Source organism: Ciconia boyciana, chromosome 17 (assembly GCF_034638445.1).
Source record: "Ciconia boyciana chromosome 17, ASM3463844v1, whole genome shotgun sequence".
In the NCBI taxonomy this organism is placed as follows: Eukaryota; Metazoa; Chordata; class Aves; order Ciconiiformes; family Ciconiidae; genus Ciconia; species Ciconia boyciana.
Genome location: NC_132950.1, coordinates 8,336,377 through 8,357,282, shown reverse-complemented (window position 1 = coordinate 8,357,282; position 20,906 = coordinate 8,336,377). Strand labels below are relative to the sequence as shown.

At 37.2% G+C, this 20,906-nt stretch overlaps 1 protein-coding gene across 4 annotated transcripts in view; it reads left to right on the top strand.

The window, feature by feature from the left end:
• The window catches only part of NCOR1 (nuclear receptor corepressor 1), a 75,938-nt gene that overhangs the window by 3,498 nt on the left and 51,534 nt on the right, over positions 1-20,906 (top strand). For all 4 annotated transcript variants that reach the window (XM_072881840.1, XM_072881837.1, XM_072881839.1 and 1 more), the window contains exons 2-6: positions 10,994-11,171; positions 13,504-13,643; positions 15,815-16,010; positions 17,870-18,052; positions 19,926-20,039. In XM_072881840.1, coding sequence (XP_072737941.1) covers positions 11,064-11,171; positions 13,504-13,643; positions 15,815-16,010; positions 17,870-18,052; positions 19,926-20,039 — 741 coding nt within the window. In that variant the 5' untranslated portion in view covers positions 10,994-11,063. The remainder of the gene's footprint in view (positions 1-10,993; positions 11,172-13,503; positions 13,644-15,814; positions 16,011-17,869; positions 18,053-19,925; positions 20,040-20,906) is intronic.

The following is a 20,906-nucleotide window of genomic DNA, read 5'->3' as shown; positions in this document are numbered from 1 at the left end:
GGATGAGGTAAAGTATAAAATATGCTTAAAGTAGTATGATGTCTCTTTTAATAGCTCCTCTCGTGCCACACATTCAGTTGTGCCTTATGCTGTGCTGCAGGGAAAGTGCATTTGGTTAGTTCTCTTTGTAGTCTTCATGAAGTCAGAGGCATGTTTGTCCCGTCGAGAGCTGAAAAGAGCTACAGTAGCGTTCCCTGGCTGCGGGGCACAGGCCACATGCTCCATGTGAAACGTCTGCTGGGCCATTACTGGTGGGGTTCCTGGGCAGGACCTGGGGCCGCTTTCAAAAGCGGATGCTCTCCTAAACAGATTAAAATATATTAACGTTTCAAGGAAGATGTCTAACAAACACGAATAGAAATCAGCTAGGAAACCTACTGATTCCTGTCCTGTTTGTCAATGTTAGAAAGTTAAGCCTATGTAAGTTCATTACAAGTTCAAGTGCTGTTCAGCGAACTAGATAGGTGTATTATTACAGTTCAGCTGTACTCTTAACCTCATTAATAGTAGTTTTGGGAAAAAAAAAAAAAGAAGAGGAATTAGTTTAAATAAAAAAAATTGTATATACCTGGTTATCCACTGTAGAGTTTTGTCTTGTGTTCATATTCTTCAACTCTTGTTTCTGTTTTTATGCTACCTGAAATGTTGTATTGACAGAGGAGTAGCATCTGAAAGGTGGGGATTCTGCCATATAATCAGTGTAATTTCATGGTTTAGCATTCTTGGAATGTTATTCCCAAAACTTTTCTTAATAAATGTGGTCACTTACCTGTTCCATTATAGTCATTATTTCTATAGGTGCTGATGTTTCACTGTGGTCTCAAAGATCAGACTTATGCATATGTAGAATCATGAGTTCTGGTTGGGTTGTTTTTTTTTTACACATATAAAGGTTTACTTATACCATTCATAGTTCAAGATGTCTCTCATTCTTTGCCTTTTTCTGTGACCTGGAGGCTGTTGTTTGAGTCTCAGTTGGAGTTATATTTTTATATATTGTTGTATTCCCTGTAAAGCAGAACATCTCAAACTTAATCATAAATGTAGTAACAATAAACTTTGTTTCCAGAAGGCCCTGGTGCATTTCCTGTGGAGTATCTGAATAGGCCTAGGCATTGCTCTTATGTACAGTAAAAAAAATTCTTATTTTAACCTTATTGTATTTTTAGTTAAAATCTAGACTTGATTTTATTTGAACCCAGTCAGCTGAGGAGAATGAGGCTGATACTTGGTTTGTCCTGAATCCCTCTTTATAGTATCTTGTTTCTCTTATAATACATCGTAGTTAGTGGAACTATGGGTTTCGTCAGTATGGATTAATCAAGTTATATTTCTTTTTCCAAACCAAAGCTGCTTTAAAAAGCTACCACTACAGATATGCTTTTGATAATGAATGAACTACAAGGAGAGGCTGGAAACTTAAAACTGTGACCACATAATTTCTTGCATGTTAGATGATGTCAAAAGGAGTTTTACCTGCAGATGGATTAACAGTGGAGGAATAAATTAATGTGCCTTAGCCTTTTTTAAAGTGCCTGTGCTTTCAGTCCAAGATGGAGAAGCAAAAATTGTTGTTTTGAAATAATATTTTATGCATAGTGTATGATATATATGAAGTTTGAGATCATCATGGTTATTTCTAAATCATAGGTGAAATGTGAGCAAATAGGTGAATTTGAGTAAACCTCAGTGAGTTGCTGGGCACTGACTCATGAGTGAGGATGACTTGCCGAGGAAAGTTGTCGTAGTTCTTATCACTGCTGTTTGGGTAGCATCTCTTGAACCTCTTGTGTGCTACAAACCGGTACATTGGAGGATGCTTGGGTAGGTTTCCATTTCACCTTATGGTTTTGTGGGTGAAGTTTGAATGCTTCGGTTGATGTTTCATAACCAGTTGAATTACCCCTGTGGCAGAGATGGGGCCCTTCAAAAGGGGTAAGGTAGATGTCTGGGGTTTGGGGACTGCTGCAGTTATCTCAGAAAAAAGCTGTCTACCCTCGTGGATGAGAGACCTTATATGCGCACTGTTTGGACTTTGTAGGGTTTGCTTTGGACATTCAATTCTGTAGCTTTGGTTTCTGGTCTTTGGCTCATGAAAACTTTCTGTGGTGTACGTTAACTGCGTGCTATCTGCTACCTTGGGACAACCAGGAACGAGAATCTGGTGTTGCTAGGAAAACCAAAATAAGTTTTAAATATCTTTAGACTACAAACTGTCTACTTTTTAAAACCAAAAAACCTTGTAAGGTTTGTACCCTTCTTTGGTTTAAATCATCGCTTAGTGGTACTTTTAGTCAAGGAAATGTCTACATCCTTCATTTCCATTTCTGAAGGGAGGACTTCCTCCTACCTCTTCTGGATAGTTTTGGTGTTATTGTGACCCTCCTTGGCAGAAGAGAGCTGGATAGGCTCCTTCACAATCAGTAAGTGCTGTTCCTCGATAGAAGTCAGAATAGGAGGTTTCCTCCCTCAGGGATTCTCTGTACCCCGGTGTGTTAGCATGTTAATGGGTGAGTGGATGCTGAAAATATGTACTCTTATTTGAAATGTATGCACTCAGCACCCCATTTTTTTTGTGAGGCAAGTGGGTAGCTGATTAGAAACTTCCTAAGATGTTAACACAGTCTTAGTTTGTGCTGTTATGATCCCCCGTATAATATGGCAAAGTTGTGTATAGCCTGGGTCTTGATATCGTGTATTAGCACCTTTTCTTTAAGCTCATAAATTACAGGAGAGATTAAAATAGAATTTCCTGGAAAAGAGTATCTTGTCAGCTGAATTTGATCGACCTCATTTTGGTAGAGCATGAATTCTATTTGTATTTGTAGTTACCTAGCAGGAGAGAGAGAAACTGTTATTTAAAGATGAAGTATAACAATGCGATCCTGAGATTTGGCAACAGTTTGGTTGTAAATTGCATATGCAAGTATGCAACCAATACTAACCTTTTGGAATGGCAACAAAAATAATTTTTAAGTACTCTTTTAATACTTATTTAATATTTAATGTTTCAAAAGCTATTACTCAAGTACTTTAAGGAGTTGATAGTCTCTTAATGGAGAATCTTTTTCTATTAAAATTTGAAGTATAAAATTCTATTTTAATTTTTTAGCTATCTTAATGCAGATGCAAAAGTCATGCTAGTATAGAGTAAATGTGACATCTTGAATTGACTGCTGTAATGCTCCTTGACTTCTGTCACTTCTGTAATTGGATAAATTAAAGTATACCATGCTTCCATGTCATGTAGAATATGAGTCAGACACTGTATAGCATAATTGTAAGTTAATGCTTTGGACATTCAGAAATAAGACTATATTGTACGCTAGTGGAAATTTCAGGGTGTGAGAAGGGTCAAATTCAGTTGTTTGGGCTTTTCTTAGCCTCTTTTTTCAAATATCCCCATTGCTGTATTTATGGCTTCATTCATATGACATTAATAATTAATGGAGAGAATGTTATTTAGTGTTGCTTGTACAACCCAGCCTTATAGATGTTAATTTTTTTTACTGTATTTCTAGCGGGGATAGAAGTAGCAATTTTTACGTCAATAACCTCGTGAGTAGAGAGAGTGCAACTACGTGAGATTAAAGTTCTCAGGAATTTATGGTATATTTTAAATAATCTGTCACAGAAGAAGAAAAAGCATTTGCACATGCGGAATTGCCATGGAAAATTCAGCAGTCAGTTGTTCTCAGCTTGGAGAGAATATGTTAATTGTTTCTATTCATTCTAATAGCATATGCCCATATGCTTTCACTACAAGCTTCTCTACAAGAGTATTCTGCAACATAAAATTGAGGGGAAAAAGATTAAAGAAACTGTGGAAGAGGTCCTGAGCTTTGAGGATGATGTCTCTTCTGCAAAAACGGGAAGCACAGTATTCTGGAATGTGTTTAAATAGCCGTTACTTAAATTGTCTTTAATTTCAGTGTTGACCTATTAACATTTTTTGCCTGTAGCATGCAAAGAATCTTTCATCTTTTGGGGGGTATGCCCAACAGATTTTCATACCTACAAGCACACCTGTAAGTTTGGATATTGTAGCTGGAATACACTCCCTTCAATTCTTGTTTTAAAGCACAAAATTATCTTAAATCTGCTCAGGCATCAACCTTCTAGTAGGTTCTTGAATGAAAACCCTGTATCTTTTAGGATTGTCCTACCTAATGATCCTGTAGCTAATTTTCTCACTTACCATCCCATTCCACAATACTTTGCAGAACTTTGTATAATCAGACTTGAAATGTTAACATACATCAGTTTGAACCCAAACTTCTCTTCTTTATCACTAAGTTTTTTCATTGTTGTTTTTCTGAATAACTGTCATATGACTATGCTGATAATTAGACATTAAGGCAGTGACTGAAGGACTAGTAACTGCTCTTGAGGTGTCTAGTGCTTTTTTAGTTAAGACTTTTAGAATGCTAAGTCAGTTCTAGCTTGTAATGGTACCGTTAATTTTCTAAGCATTGGAGTTCTAGATGGTAAGTAATACTTAGCCTTTTACTGTGTCTATTAATTTTAATAAATAACTTTTTATATGGAGGTTGGACCCATTAAGTTATTTGTAGAAATCTGTCAGAAATGTACATGTTAGTATTTTCTTGTGTGTGGCATATCCCCAAGATGCAAATTTGATGTTTTTGCTTGAGTGTTTGAACAGATTTATGACTATCTGACAAAATAAAAATACTATTAGGAAGATTTGTTTTGCAAATCTAGCAATATACTTGAAGCGTCTTACTTACGTGAATTTCGACTTGTAGTTTTGTGTTATTGTGTGTGAGTTGGAGTGTTGTGTCATGAAGATAGACACAGGTCTGTAATTCATGAAATCTAGTTACTGTGGTTTAATAGGTTGGTCCTCAAATATGGCCTGTTCTGTTTTGGTTTTTTTTTTTTTCATGAGATTGTTTCATTACCTTTTCATAAAGTGAAATCACCGAAAGAATTATTCACAAGTATTGTTATGCTTTGGATAAAGCCTTTCTAACCACTGCTGAAACAGTCCCTTCACTCTTCATTTTCTCACCAGAGTAAACTTCGAATAAATATCCCTGAATTAATTTTGTGATTCATTGTAGATACCCTGCGTAAGGCAGAGCCTTCCTTGTTCTGCCATAGGTTAGTTACATCAGAGCTCAATTTACTAAGGCTGCTGATTTAAAAACAAAATCCCTCAACTCGGTTTAAGCCTTATATGACTGTAATCTAATTCTTTGCACTCTTTATATCACATTTAGTTTGCTCAAAAACAAGATGAGGAAAATTCCCAAAAGGATGTGAAATTTAATTAGCAAATGTTGGCTAAGTACTTCAAGATGGCATGAAAATTACTCTAAATGCAAAAGTGTTAGCTTGTTTCGTATATGTGAAGAAAAACTGAGTCTACCCATGAGACTGGTCTTTTATCCGTGAAGGTGAATGTAAGAGGAGGAGACAGGGTATTCCAGCAAGCAGGGCCGTGGTTCCACAAACAGCGAGTAGGTGACTCCGCCGTCCTTCTGGCCTCTTGACCCCTTCCCTTCTGCTGGCGTAAACATTTGTGTGGCCATGCATTAAATGGTTTTGGGGAACTGACCTGCTAAAAATAGTCACAGTTTTTAACCTGCTGTATTTTCCCGAGTGAAGAACTGCTTTTCTCGGGCAGTGCTAGCTTCTGCCTGCTTAAAGTGCTGCAAGACCTGAGTCCTATTTCTGATTCAGTCATTGACTATTTCCTGGGTAGTCTTTGATAGGTTTCTTAACCTTTCTGTGACTTATTTTCCCATGTGTATACTGAAGATAGTATGTACTTCTGCTTCTTTCTGAAGCATTTTGAGATCTGGAGATCAAGAGAGATTGTTCAAATTAGTATTGCCTCATAGAAACCAAATCTGAAATTATGCTATGACTGTTGCCATTATAATAATCCAGTTCTTAATGATTTGTAACTTACTCAAAATTCTCCACCTATGACAAATGTAAGTGCAAACAGTAGCTTTTAAGGGGAAGTCTGAATCGGATCTGTTCAGTAGTTTGAGCTGGCTGAAGAGAAAAATATTGTCATACTTTAGAAATAAACATTGTGAAATCATTTGCTTGCCCGAGAAGCTCAAATTAACACAGGGCCGAGTATCTCTTCACAGTTCCTGAAACTGTTACTCTTGTCACTGCTTTTTCTCAGCTGGGTATCTTCAGACTTAACAGTTTCTTTTTTGACTCTTTGCTCCTAATTCTCTTGTAAATTTTTATTTTTTTTTTTAATATTATGCATTTGACACTGCTGGGTTTCCCCATGCTTTATGTTTTACCACAGAGTCTGGGAATGTCAGTGAAGTGGGACACTATAGCAGAATGGACTGGGTTCTGAAGTACAAAACAAGGAATATTTTTTTCTGCCCCTTCTAATTGTCAGTATTCAGAGAGACAGACAATTTGCCAGCCTGGTTGGCAGCTGTATGAAAGTATTCACATCCTAACTTTATCTTTGTGAGACATTTAAGGCAGAAATCCAAAGTCTGTAACAGTTCTTATAAATGTTTATACGAGAGACCTCTGAAATTTGCAGAATAACATGAAAAGGTATGAAAATACTTGTCTGAAAAATAGAATCTTGCTGTCGTTGACTGAGCAGAATTGGAAGTTGATTTCTTCTATCGTACTTTGTCAAGGGTGCTGAAAATGAAGATGAGCAGCCTCTGTTCTGTCAGAGAAGAGGGAACCAGTGGAAGGATTGGAGAGGCAGAGAGAGTTAACAGCGAGGAGCTTTAAAGGAGGATTCTGATTGAATTTGAGTGGAGCTAGACAAAGTTTGTCATGACTAATGGAAAGATACAGCCGTGAGGAAAGCCCAGATCCGATTGTTTACACTCTACACACACAATTACAACTTTATGCGAAAAGACTGCCATATTTAAACATAATCTGAACGTATGGAACTTGGAGAGGTTACAGCAGGAAGCTGGCATTGCCCTCGCTGACCAAGAAATAGATTGATGAAGAATAATGTGTGTCTGCTGGATATATGCGAGCAGATGCTGAAGAGAGAGGCAGATCCTTTTAGATTAAAGGTCATAAGGTTGCCTGCAGAGAAATGAGAGTTGAAGCCAAATACTTACATCCACAGTTGCAGAATTAAGGTAGTAAGACAGGGAGAGATGAGCAGAATATTGGTGGTAATTCTATAGGCAAATATTGGCAAAACTCCCCCCCCACACCCCCCGGCAGAGAGTGTAAACAAGCTCATACTATAGGAGACTGGAAGATAAGATGGGGTCTGCAGGGCATGTAGAGAGATCAAGTTAGGAGAGCGTGCAGGCACATATAAATGTCTGTAACAAGAAAAGGAGGCTTAGAGGGAAGGAATATCGTACTTCAGTGTCATTTTATGCGTTGTTGTACTACAGTGTTGATTTTGCCTTGAAAGAAATGAGATCCTCCACAGAATCCCTATCCTTTAGTTCCCTCCCCACCTTGTAATTGCCAATATGTAACCATGTATTTTCCTGTACTGTTACCACCCTTATCTCTTCCTTCTGTTCTGTCCGTTCCCTCCGGGAGGAAGAAGAATGCACCCCCACCGTTGATAACTTCATTTTTTCTTTTTTTCCCCTGTCTTCACTTCCCACCTCTCTTATTGAACACAATTATAACCTCTAATGCTGTTTCTGTTGCCTTCCTCTGTTGGCAGCTTTTCTTTGTTTCACTTTTTTTTTTATTATTATGGTTCTACAAACATGATCATACTTGCAGTTCTGAGTAGGAAGGCCATTAGACTGAATATTTTCATATGTATTATGTAAAACTTGTAGGTTATGAGATACAGGGTTTGAGTTAACGTTACTGGATGGATGAAGGATGTTCACGCTTGTGCGCTGTGTCCCCCTCCTCCCCCTTGTCTTTCCATGTCTAGCACAGAATCTGAAGAGACGGTCAGGACCTCTTATTGCTGTTGGTTGTGAAAGATTCTTATATCAATGAAGATTTCAAGACCAACAGTCCTGACACAAACCTAAATCTGTACACTAAAGTTCTTATGAATGGAGAAATAGCCTTTATAGCATCATACAAAGTGAATGTGGATTGAACTTTCAGCACCAGGGTTAATGATCAACTTGCGGGTTTGACTGAATCTTGAGAAAATAAGGAGAAGATGTAACTTGACAGAGATAAACTAGAAAGAACCTTGAATCGTACGGTAGTTGGCCTATATTTGTGTGTGATTTTCAAGTGGTTGCTCTCCTGATCCCCTCTGCATCCCCTGATTCTTCAGATCTACCTGACTGTGGTCAGCATGTCAGGGAAGAGAATAAGAACAGGATGAGTATTTATTCATGCTTTCCCAGAATCTGGTGTATGTTTCTGGCTCCCTGTGCCTCAGAATGGGTATCCCAGAACTAGAGAAGGTTTGGAAGTGGTTGACAAGGAACAGCCAAGTAGACTAGGGTTCTTCCACATAGAAAAGATATGGCTGAAGGGATATGATAGAAGTCTACAGAATCACATGTGCAATGGGGAAAAAAGAATATGAAGGAGATGTTTGGTCTGTTCCAATGTGAAAACTAGAGATATCAAAGGAAGGTAGCGGGTCCAGAGCGAACAAAAGCTGGTGGTTTCTCATGTGAAGTGCCACTAAACTGTAGAATTTCTTGCAACAAGCAGTTGTGAATGCTGAGAGTTTATAGTAGTTCAGAAAACAGCTGGACAAGCCAATGGAAGAGAAAGCCGTTAAGAAATCTTAAACAGAAAGGCTCTGACTCAAGGAATCCCTGAGCCACAAGCTGTGTCTCCGGGAGTCACTAGAAGGCTGGCTGGAGATTTTGTTGGGAAAATCCTGGTACGTGCTCCCTAAATGCCTGCTGCTGGCCGTTGTCAGTCACAGCATATTGGACTAAAAGGAGCTTTGATCAGATCCAGTATTACTGTCTTTATTCCTCACTGAAGTTTTTAAGGTGTAGCAGATGTATATATATATAAAATCCAGTTAGTCATCTTCCACATATTTATGAAGACTGCATGTGAAGCTGGTGAGGTAGCACAAGTAAGGGCATCAGCAATTCATCAAACTAAGATTTGTACTTTTGTAACCTTAAATTGTTTGAGCATCCTTATACCATGGAGCCAGTTGTTCATTTAATAATAAATGTTCACCAGCCTGTGATGGAAGTAGTTATCACATCAGTAAGCGTTTGATTGAGCTGACAGTTAACTATATGCCATAGTTTTACATGGACTTGCATGGAAGTTGAGAGAGAAAAATCAAAGGTTTTTTTGTTTGAAAAATCAAAGCTTGGACTTAGGAATACATTTGAGTGTTTGGGTACTATAGCTTGCAACTAGGTATCACAATGTATATTAGCTAAAACTGCTTGCTTTCTGACACAGTTTCTTGATTAAATGGAGTACCTATGACTCAGACCTATTAGACCATCACATAGTTGGTGAAGATGTACTCTAATGAATGTGGTATGAATGATGAAGTATAATAAATGTTAATGGTGAAGAATTCTATGTTAGAACTTGTCATTCGGGTATGAATTACAGGTACTATAATAGATATATAGCTACTATAAAGCACACAACTAGTGAGCTGTAGTATTGCTTTGAAAGAGAAACTGTAGTTTTTTTCTTTCATTTTTCATATCTGAAAAGCAGCTTTAAGAGATAAATCTAAATTTGTCTCATTATGCTGATAGTCCAACCTGTAAAGCTTGCTTTTTTTGATGGAGAGGTGGGGAAGAAACCCCAAACAGAACAGGAATGATAAAATATGTCAGAGAAACTTTAGGAGGTGTTTGTATAGCTTGCTGTGTCTGATCCTTTCCTGAGCTGATTTTGTCTATTGACTGTTAATGGAAAATGCAGTTCAGAAGTATAACTTTACATGTGATGTTTGTGAAAGGCTGCAGATTAATGTGCTTTGAAATGAAGCCATCTAGGCAGGGATCAACAGTTACTTTATTTGAAGGTCTGATATGTCTGCTAGGCTCTGGACCAGAGGTTGAGAATTTGCTACAGTCTGATAGAATTCTGTATTTAATACATAGGCTCCAAGGATTACAACTTTTGAACTATCAGAGAGAAATATCTTGTGTTTAAAAAAAAAATATGTCCCGCTCTTTTGGTTAGAGCGATAATTTACCTGCTCAAAGCACTGATGGGCACAGTGTTCAATGTCGTCTGATCTTCAGCAGCTGAAACTATACACAGCTTCATGGATGCTCAGACTTTGTTAGTGAACTTGTCTGGATTTTTTCAGCATTTAAAATCTTCCCCAGATCAGTGTGCATTTCAGTGTTCACTGTTAATCTGTAGCTGGAGAATACAATAGAGGCAAAGTAGTCATCGAATGTCAACTAAGCAGGATTGTTTTAAGGCGTCATAGTATATTCAGTTTCTGGCATCCCATATGAGACAAACTATGCTGTCCATTGAAATAGTGTGTTTTTTTCTTTGTGACTGCCTTTTTTAACTAGCTACTTCTATAAAGCTGCTGTTAGATGGTAATAGTATTTTAGGGCCTGACTAATACATTGTGGTTTAATGAACTGTAGGTGGCATTGAGTAAAGCAGCCCTAAGACTACCTGAATCTGAAAGTAAGAAACAGTTCATAGAATCCAAAAACTCTGTAGAAGAAATGAAAGTGAACTTAACGTTGTGCTAAAGAAATTTACTGTAAATAAAGAGTCCATCTATAGACTACTATAACCTCTTTAACATCTATTTAAAGTGACCTACTTTTCTTTTAAAATCCTTCTAATTCAACTGGTAAAATGATGTATTCCGACAATGTAATCCTCGAATCTTTGTGTAGACGATGCTGACATGTCTCATTTTGAGCCCATTTAAGACCTGTTAACATGTTTCAGACTAGAGTAACCTATTAAATAAATACATCAGGAAAAAGCTTTTACTGGTAATGGTTGTTTTGCTTAGGTGACTATGGCTGTAATGTATTGTGAGTACATCTGGTACTTCAGTGCTTATCAGTGATCTTTTTTCCTTTAGGCGGTTTCCTAGAAACATGATTGCTTGCTGGTCTTGATCTCACAGCTTTGTGAAGACTTCTTCTCTGATAATGTCAAGTTCAGGCTACCCTCCTAACCAAGGAGCATTCAGCACAGAACAGAGTCGTTATCCTACTCACTCTGTCCAGTACACCTTCCCTAGCACCCGACACCAGCAGGTAAGGAGACGCGAGGGTTGCAAATTTAGCAAGAGTACAATTCGTGTGTTTGCTGTGCCAAATAGGATTTCTTTTTTAAATCAATGTAGTACAAGTCATTCACATTTGAAAACAGTGGAGTTGCAGACCAATATGCCTGGTTAAAACTGACTGGGGAAATCTGTATAGCAATGTTGTTTGTGCCTTTGGAGTTTAGCTCTTGCATTAAGGCTGATGGGTCTACTTAATTCAAGTATATTGCCTCTTTGAATGAGGGTCTGACTATGGTGTAACTTCTGGGAAGTATAATCTGTAGCCATGTACTGCTCCTTGGTTCCTTCTGAAGTATTACCTTGAAAGGATATAATTACCTGTTGAATTATGCCTTCTTGCAATGCTGTAGCTGAAATTATTAAAATCCCTGACTACCATTGACTGCAATTTTGGCTTTTTAAAGCTTTTGCTTGTTTTTTTTTTTTTCTTTTTTACCCCTTCTTTCTTTTTACGTAGACTAGTATTAAAAATGCTCTATAAAACTGTGAAGGTATCCTAAATAAAACCCTACAGCTTGTCAATATTTCCTATTTAACATTTGTAAATCTGTTCAAACTGGCAGAACACTTCTTTAGAAATTGACCTGTCTTAAAGACTGTACATTGAGAATCTTGTCTCCTCGGTAGGTTGAGTCTTTTTGATTCTTACTTCCTCTACTTTTTTTAATGTTGAAAATTCAAATATAAAGAAATGCTCAAAGTGGCAAAGGAAGTGTTTTGCCTGCTGAGGAGAACTGCTGCCAGTGTTGCTTAGGTAAATAGTTGTGGGGTGGTTTGGTTTGTTTTCCCCTCTTTTTTTCCTGAAAGCACTGCATTTTGCTTCTTCAATATTATATGTGTATCTGCTTTTTTACTTGTTTTTTGACAGAAAACTGAGTTTTATAATTCTTTATCTTTATCACAGGGAATATAGACTTCCTGGTTTTATCATTGGTTTCTCATAGCTTGAATAAATTCACTAGGGATTGTGTTCATAAACTTTTGTTGTAGTTTTGCTTTAATTTATTAATGTTTAGTCATCATACTAAATTTGGCCAACTAAGTGTGTCTGATTCCATATGCATTGATAGCAGTAATTTTCCAAGAATATGCAAATAACTTATCTACAGTTAGTATACATTTAATATGAATGCAGTGTTCTGGGTGTAACAAATCCTTTGAGAGACTGGGCTCTTAGGGCATTTGTGGGTACTAAATTTTTATGGGGAATTAATCTTCCATTAAGCCCAGGAGCGTAAGAAGTGAACCCAGTCATCTTTCCTCCTATGTAAGGAGTATTGGGCTAGGTTATCTATAAGCTAAATGTAGCTCTTGACAAAATCTGTGTGTAAGGTGGAGAATGTGAATCTGAAATGTAAAAACTTGTGTTACGCTCTGAACTTTTTTTTTTGAGGCAGCTGTACTAGTGCTTCCAGCTCATTGTGTTCTGCTAGCCAGAATTGGGGTAATGGTTTTCTAAGTGTCTCCTACTTGGACACTTCTGCCGAGCATTTATTCTGCCATCATGTGCTCTGTATGGCATGGTAGGCTGTGCAGGACTAGCTGTTGGCTTTAGAACAGCTCAGGTTTCCCTTGTTTTAATGAAATTCTCCTGCTACAGATACTTTAGATGTTTTGTTCTACTTGCATGTTTGCAAAAGGAAATTCAAGAATTGGAGCTTTTTGGCTTGTTCCATATTTATTTTTAGATAATTTGTAAAAACTGAATCTTATGGGTAATGACCTGTTGTGTGTCTTGTAGAGCTTCCCTTCAGTTAGTGCCAGCTGCATATAATTTGTAAAAGCAAGTGGTCGAATCCCCATATATACAAATAAATTGTCTTGTACCTCACTTGGATTATAAATTATATCAGTCAGAAGATGCATCTTGTCTGACTCTTAGTCCTAATTAATAGTGTCTGATATAAAAATGTCTTGAGGTGATAACAGAAGGAATTGCTTTAGAGTTGCTGAAATGTGTTCTCAGTTTACCACTTTGTAGTTGGATGTGCAAAATTGATTTTAAAGGATTTTTTTTTTTAAAGGATATTCTTCTGCTGCTGACTCATTAACAACTTCTAACAAAACTCAGATAAGCTAGGTGGAGTTCTTAGCATAAGTATTTAGTCTCTTTAAAGTTCATTTAAAACTTAGAACTGCCATTTACAAACTTTACTTTTTGAGCTGGAATAAGGCTTTGGTGATCTGGTCTTGGTCTGTATTTAATAACTTCGGAAATGATCATTCCGTGACACCAAACACTTTTGATCCTGTCTTCTGCACCTTTGTTCTTGTTAACATCAGAAGTGTGTTTCATTTAGGAATTTGCAGTTCCCGATTATCGTTCGTCTCACCTGGAAGTCAGTCAGGCAACCCAACTCTTGCAGCAGCAGCAGCAACAGCAGCAGCAACTTCGGCGCAGGCCTTCCTTGCTTTCTGAATTTCACCCAGGCTCTGACAGGTGAGGATGCTGTTTTTGAAACATGTGAACAGGAATCTTCTATGAGTCTGTGCTTTCTGTAAAGTTAGTTTTAACTTTTGAATAGAAAGGTTTTTGAGTTTCACAGTTTTGGCCTAAGTACTTGACTTTATTAATTGGTGCTCCATTGTTGTAACAGTGTCGGTCGCCTGCGTTTGAGTGTTGTAGCTGTTGTGTAATTCCTCAGTCCCTTTGGCTTAACTAATATATTTGTTTCACAGACAGGAAGTGACGGTCTGCTTCACTTTTCCCACATCTCTCCTAACAACGCTCTCAGTAAGCTTCTCAGAATCCAAGCGCATATTGCAAACTTTTTAATGCCGTTTAGGTTAAAAGTGTGTGAAGTTTGTAACTTTGGATAATTTAATCTTGCTGAGTAGAAGCAACAAGTGCAAGAGCTGTTACAGTGTGAATATTACCTGCCATATTTCCTAGATTAGGCTTGCTTATTCAACAGATGGTATCTGTGTGGCTGGGCAAGTAAGAAACAACAGAGCTAACTGGGTATTTTAGTTGTAAGAATTGTAAAACACTGAAATGTGGCACAAAATGGACTTCTAGGCATAGAGAACTAAATCAGAGTGTATGCTACTTTTGGCAAGACACTTGACAGCTTCATATCATTTGTTCTACATACCCTTTTTGTCAGTCTTGTATACCATTCTTGTCTCTGTAAGTAGATGCAACTGATCTGGGTCCAGTAGGTTGCCTGAGGACAAGTGTAGTGGACAACTACAGAATTATGTGTTGTAATTTAGTTTCAGATTGGTAATATCTTGCTTCTCAGTAAAATAGGTTACTTCATGGTGGGTATTGATGAATGTTCAAATATGCCTTAATATTACTGTAAGGTTGATAGGTTCAAGAAAGTTTTCAGACCATATTAAGCATTCATTTGACTATATTCCTGAAGAATATTGGATGTACTTTGAAAACCAAATTTAGAAATTAAAAACCCACTACGGATCAGAATAAGATTAACTGGATTGTAGTAAACTAGCAAGAATATGCTGCTTCTTAGGGGAGAGGTTACTATATGATTTATGCACCTCAATTCTTCAGTGTATTGGTATGCTGATGTACAGTTGTAAGCAAGTGTTATTGCTTTTAACAGCCTTTTTTTTTCTTGGACTCTTAGTAAGTATATCTGCTAGGAGCAACTTCATATACTGGATTACTGCTAGCAGTTTATTTTGGCTGTAACTGAGATATCTAGTTCTGAACAAATACCAGTGATGAATGTTATGTAAATACTGGTCTATCTTAAAATCTCGTTAGAGTATTCCCAGAAATAACTTGATGATAGTGAAATCTTGGGCTTGCATATTGTGTCATTCATCTTGTGTCACCAAAATGTCAGTAAGGCTCTGTTTTAGTGCTGAGAATCATAGTAGCTTTTAGAGTTCTCAAAACTTCATTTTATAGCAGAAGTAAATCCCCCCCCGCCTTGTAAATTTGTAAAAGCTTATTCAGTACTTCTGGCGAAGTACAGGAAACTACTGTCATCTCTTCAGTGGCACTTCATAGGAAGATGTTGAAGCTTATAAGGTTCTTTTATGGACGTCCTGTGCATTGCATTGTAAAGAAGCTAGCGATACTGTTCTTTTGCATTTTTTTCTGAGAAGGAGGAGGTTTTAAATGACTCATGGTTTGAATCAATGACTGTTTCTGTCATATAGTAGCATTTTAGTAGAGATCAAGTTCTAAATAGACTCATGGCTCATTTGAAGCATTCTGTGTATATTTAAAAATTGTTTGACTGCAAAAATGAAATAATGGAGCTGTTGTGGCCATCTGTGTTCAGTGGAATATAGTACTATATTTATCTCATGGAGTTTTTTATTTATAATTTGAATCAGAGCTTTGATTTGAACAATATCATTGTAGCAGTGGTAAGTTTCTTTAACAGTTCGTAACGATAGGCATGCATTTAAACAATGTCTTTTAAGATTCAAGTTGACTTTCTCTTTTTCAATGGATTTTAACTGTTGTGTTTTTGAAGATCATGCTTAAAAACACTTGTCTGCCTTACTGTTTAGAAGGAGCTTCACTAAATTGCATCTGCTGTATATTTGAAAAAGATTGAGGAACACCAAATAGTTTTCTTGTATGGAAAATGTATATTTTAGTAGTTTATCTCTTCTGTATATTAGGCCTCAGGAAAGGAGAACTGGATATGAACAGCAATTTCATCCAGGTCCATCTCAGACAGATCATGATTCATTGGAGTCTAAGCGACCACGTCTTGAACAAGTCTCTGATTCCCATTTTCAGCGTGTCAGTGCAGCTACTGTCTTGCCTTTAGTACATCCTCTGCAGGAAGGGTTGAGATCTGCAGATATTAAGAAGGTAAAGCCATTTTCTGTTATGATGCTGAAGGTGTAACTTCCTATGTGGCGGTGAGCTAATCAATTATTTTCTGTTAGGTAATTTTTTTTATTTGTTTAGGTTCATTCTTTAATCCCAGAAATTTAATTTTACACATTATCACAAACTGTGGTCATGAGTCAGTGTTACTCTTTTATAAAAAGATCAAGAAGATAACTTGTCAATAACACAGTAAATAGACTGGATTTACTGTGATATACTGTGGTTTGGATATACTGTGATTATACTGTGATATACTGTGGTACTGGATTTACTGTGATATACTGTGATATACTGTAATATACTGTGATAACACAGTAAATAGACTGGAGTTCTGAGTTGCCACTACACTCTTGCGTCATTAAAATCTCGGTTGCGTAATTATTATAGTACAGCACATGAAATATTTCTGCTTTTCAATTGAAAGCTGCTGGCAAATGCGTACAAGTCCATTTTTTTCCTCTAATGAATATTTGTACTGAATGGTCAAAGTACTCCCCTCCGCCCCCTCTCCCTTTTAAGTATTTGAAATGAATCTGCTTATTTACATAACACTAATTATACTTGCCACTGTCTCATTTTGGGTAAATCTAGGGCAGTCTAGTTTGGTGTGGATATTTTCTATTGTAGATACTGAAGATTGATTAGAGCAATTTGTATAGAGCGGGCAAATGTCTCTTAAATGAATATTTAATATCTTCTCTCATGCATGCACACAAGCACATGCTCACACACCAAAGTGGGTGTGACTTCTGAAGGTGAGCACTCAAGTTTTTAAACTCAACTCATTTAAAGAAAAATTTCACCATATGGATTTAAAAGCTAAGAGGCACCAGATTTTTTAGAAAGTGATTACTTGTCTTGCCTTCTCTCTGCCTTTCCTTTTATCATGTGAATAAACTATCTGTGAAGTCAAGTAAATTATGATAGCATGTGATTTCTTAGTAACTTGCTGTGTTGCATAGCAAAGATAAGATCAAAGGGGGCTGGAGAAACCGAGCTAAGGCATGCAATGTTAACACGCTTGCATGTAACTGAATTTTTATCCAGGTGCTACCTATAGAAATCTACTGTCTCAATGTAGAAATACAGCCTAGTATTATCTAGAGGAGAAGTGGCATTTAGACACATCACCTTTCAGTCAGATTGGCTTGAATGAGGGATGTATAACTGAGCTAGCATTTGCCAGCTAGGTAGTCATGGAGCATGATGGTCTGAGGATATAAACAAAGACAAGGCACAGCAGTGCTGATGTTAGAATATGAAGCATGTTGAAATAGGTTGTTTGGAAACAGACAAAAAAAAAAAAAAAGAAAAGACAAAAATATCAAAGCCAAATCAATAGCGACCTGTCCTCTCTTAAGTCATGTTAAATTCAAGAGAACTTAACATTTATAACCACAACTAACTCCAGATGTACTTTATCAGGCTGGTCGTGGTTATCTTCAAGAATATCCTCATCCATAGATGTGCAGAGTATTGAGGATTGGCTCTCAAGTAACCCTTCCTTTAAACATAAAAGATACTGTTTACACTTATGAAGATATATTTTTAAAAGGGAGCGCTTTTGATCTTATTTTGGTTTCAAGGTAAATATTGAAGTGTGCTGTTTTTTTTAAAGGTGGACTTTGAATTACAGTATCATAAATGGGCTGTCAATTTGAAAATATTTAGAGCATTAATAACGTTAAAGTTTAACTTAGCTCCTCAACAGAGATATAGATAACTGGAAATTCTTTTTAATTCATGCATACTAGTTTGGTTAATGAACACTCATTCCCATGTTATCAATATGACTGATTTCTCTCAATCTCCCCCCCCACCTCCTGTCCCCATGAAAGGACCCGGCTTTTGGAGGAAAGCATGAGGGACCATCTTCTCCAATTTCTGGTCAGCCTTGTGGGGAGGACCAAAATGCTTCACCTTCAAAGCTGTCAAAGGAAGAATTGATACAGAGCATGGACCGTGTAGATCGTGAAATTGCGAAAGTTGAACAGCAAATCCTGAAACTGAAGAAAAAGCAAGTAAGCATAGCAGACACTACTGTTGTTATCTGCCAGTGAAAAAGGTGTGGAAAAACTTCATTCATTGTTGTTGGTGGTGAATTTTTTGGTTACGTGAACCAAATGAACAAGTTAAAAACAGAAGGTTATGTATACAATTTTGCTAGAATGTTTAAATACATCGGATATCATGTAGTTTTAAACATTTTTGAAAATAGGGGAAAACCACATAGGAAGACCAACAGTAGATGGCTTTATGTTTTAGACTTTTGTTAGATGACTAGTGAAACAAGGGCACTGTGACTGTAATGTCAGCTTTAAAGATGACTGCTGGGTGAGGGGAGGCTATCATCTTTCTTCTTTCACAGTCTGTGAAAGGGGAGAATCCCTTGCATGCGTCTCCAAAACCAGAGGCTTTCACAAGGCTTTCACAAGGGCCAGAGATCCTAACATCTGGAGCTAAGGTCAGCCTTGGGGGAAAGTGTAGTAGGAGGGCTGTGAGTAAACAGAGAGAGCAGAGAAATAAAGGAGGAAATATCACTTGTTTTAGTACAGTCCTGGCTATGCTTTGCATCAGAGAACTGCACTTCAGCCATTGGAAGCAAAGGAAATGTTTGCTGGCAGTAGTTGTTGCCTTCCCAGTAGCTGTTGTGGCCAACTAAACCCACCCTTCAATCTAGGCATCTGTTATTCATTGGCAAAAACAAAGTCCTTGTCTCCTTTTCCTTTTATGACTTTCAAAGATCCAGATAGAAGTAGTGCCAGCTTTAAGGTTTTTTTTTTTTACTGGCAACTCTGTAGGAAATGAGAGTTATGCTATAGGGCTTGTTAACTTGTAGGTCCAGGATAACAAATAGACAGCTCTTGAGCGATATGTTTTTATGGTCTGGAAGCATGTAGTTACGTCTGAATTTTAATGACCTGTAAAGTGACCTTCAGCAGAAAACCAAAAAAGGATGTCACTAAGTACCTGGCTGTGTGTTAATGATGCTTATCTTTTTGTTTGTTTGTTCATTTTTCCACGAAATCAGGAAGTACTATGCATATAATCTATGAAGGTTCATTTGTGCATGTTTGTAGTTTGATTTAATGCTAAAAAATTACAAAGTTGATGTTGCCTGCAATAATTGAGCCTGTTTATTATGGCATTCTGCAAAAATTTTAGATTTTGAATTCTTGTGCAGCAATATAGCACATTCTAGCCAGTGTTGTAAGACAGGAGGGATCCCTGGCATCAGAAGTTCTTTGTTGTATGTTTGTGGCAGGCATGGATGAAGGATATTTGCAATTAAAAAATGAGGATGTCACTGAATCAGATTTATTTGATATGAAAGCAAATCACAGCAGCTCAGAAAATTTTTTGCTTGTTTGGAATTGTAACAATCTTGGAATGTCAGTGTATGTGGAGTGGCTTATTTCTGCTGTGAAGTACGTTTAGAATGATGTTCTCTGTGGATTGTTGGAAGGACTTTTGTACCTTTTTTAAAAAAAGACAGTAGTAATAATGACACTTAAATATCTACAATGTAGAAAGACAGCTCTGTGGATGATTACTTCCTCTGGTGTAACTGTTCTCCAAAGCTAATACTTTTGTTTAAAGTTAAAGAGGGATAAAATACAATGTGACACTGGCTTTAAATGTCAAGCTGAAACAAGTCTGATTCAATGCAGGTGAGTCTTGTAAATAGGTAATTTGGTTTACCAATAGTACAAAAAATAGTCTTGTTATCATCCCTGTTGGTATTAAAACCATTTCATTCCTTCCTTGTCCGTTAAGAGGAGAAATAACAGGCAGTGCTAACTGTTGATCAGATGCATATTTTATCTCTGGTGACTAATTACTGGTAAGGGTAACATGGTTCGGATGGCTGATTTTCTTTCTTTCGTCTCTTAGCAACAACTTGAAGAAGAAGCTGCTAAGCCTCCAGAGCCAGAGAGGCCTGTCTCCCCTCCTCCAGTGGAACAGAAACACCGCAGTATTGTCCAAATTATTTACGATGAAAATCGGGTAAGCGTGCTTCTCAGTTGACTGAGTGTAGCTGTGAATCTGACCCAGTGTGCTAAAATTCATTATGTCTTAATTTACTTCTGTGGGGGCAATTTTTGCTTCTCCTATTTTATTGATTTACCCACCGCTCTTTTAAGATTCATTTACTTCTTCAAATGAAAGACACTTGCATGACATTTTTATTCTTGATCACAGGATCCTTCGTCTATCTTGTAAGCAGTCTAGGGAAACATATTTATGGGTCTCATCCCTAGACCCTTGTGTTGAGATGGATAGATATATATATAGACACACACACATATATATATATATGTTTGTATGTGTGTAGATAGATAGATATAAAAAAAAAAGCTTCAGAAATGTGTCTTGAATTCTCTTTTCCTCACATAAACACTGACAAGCTTGGCTGAAGACCCAACATTTAAATTAGCTGAAGGAGAAAAACTGCATACGTTGTAAGATTCTATGCCTTCTTTTTAAACTCTGACTTCTGGCACTTAAGATTTGGATAAATTAACAGATATGAAGAAGTAGTATATAGGTGAATTGTGAGCTTGTGTTGGGTAAGTGGTGAGAAAAGTACAGGAGCTCAGTAATATCACCGACAGTAGCAAAGTGCTTCCTGCCTTTTTTTTTCCCTGGTAGTTTGAGATTAGGGAGTTGGATATCTGCTGGTTTCGAAAGTGTTATGATCTTTTGTGAGAGTGTATATGTTTGTTTAATTTCCCAATTTTATTTTGTAGTTTAGAGGAACAGCTAACTTCTATTACAATAGACTATTTTTGAAAATTTGAGATGGTAAAAAAACTGCAACACAATACTAGATTTTATACAGTAGAACTGTGTCCCAAGTGTTCCATGCAGCCT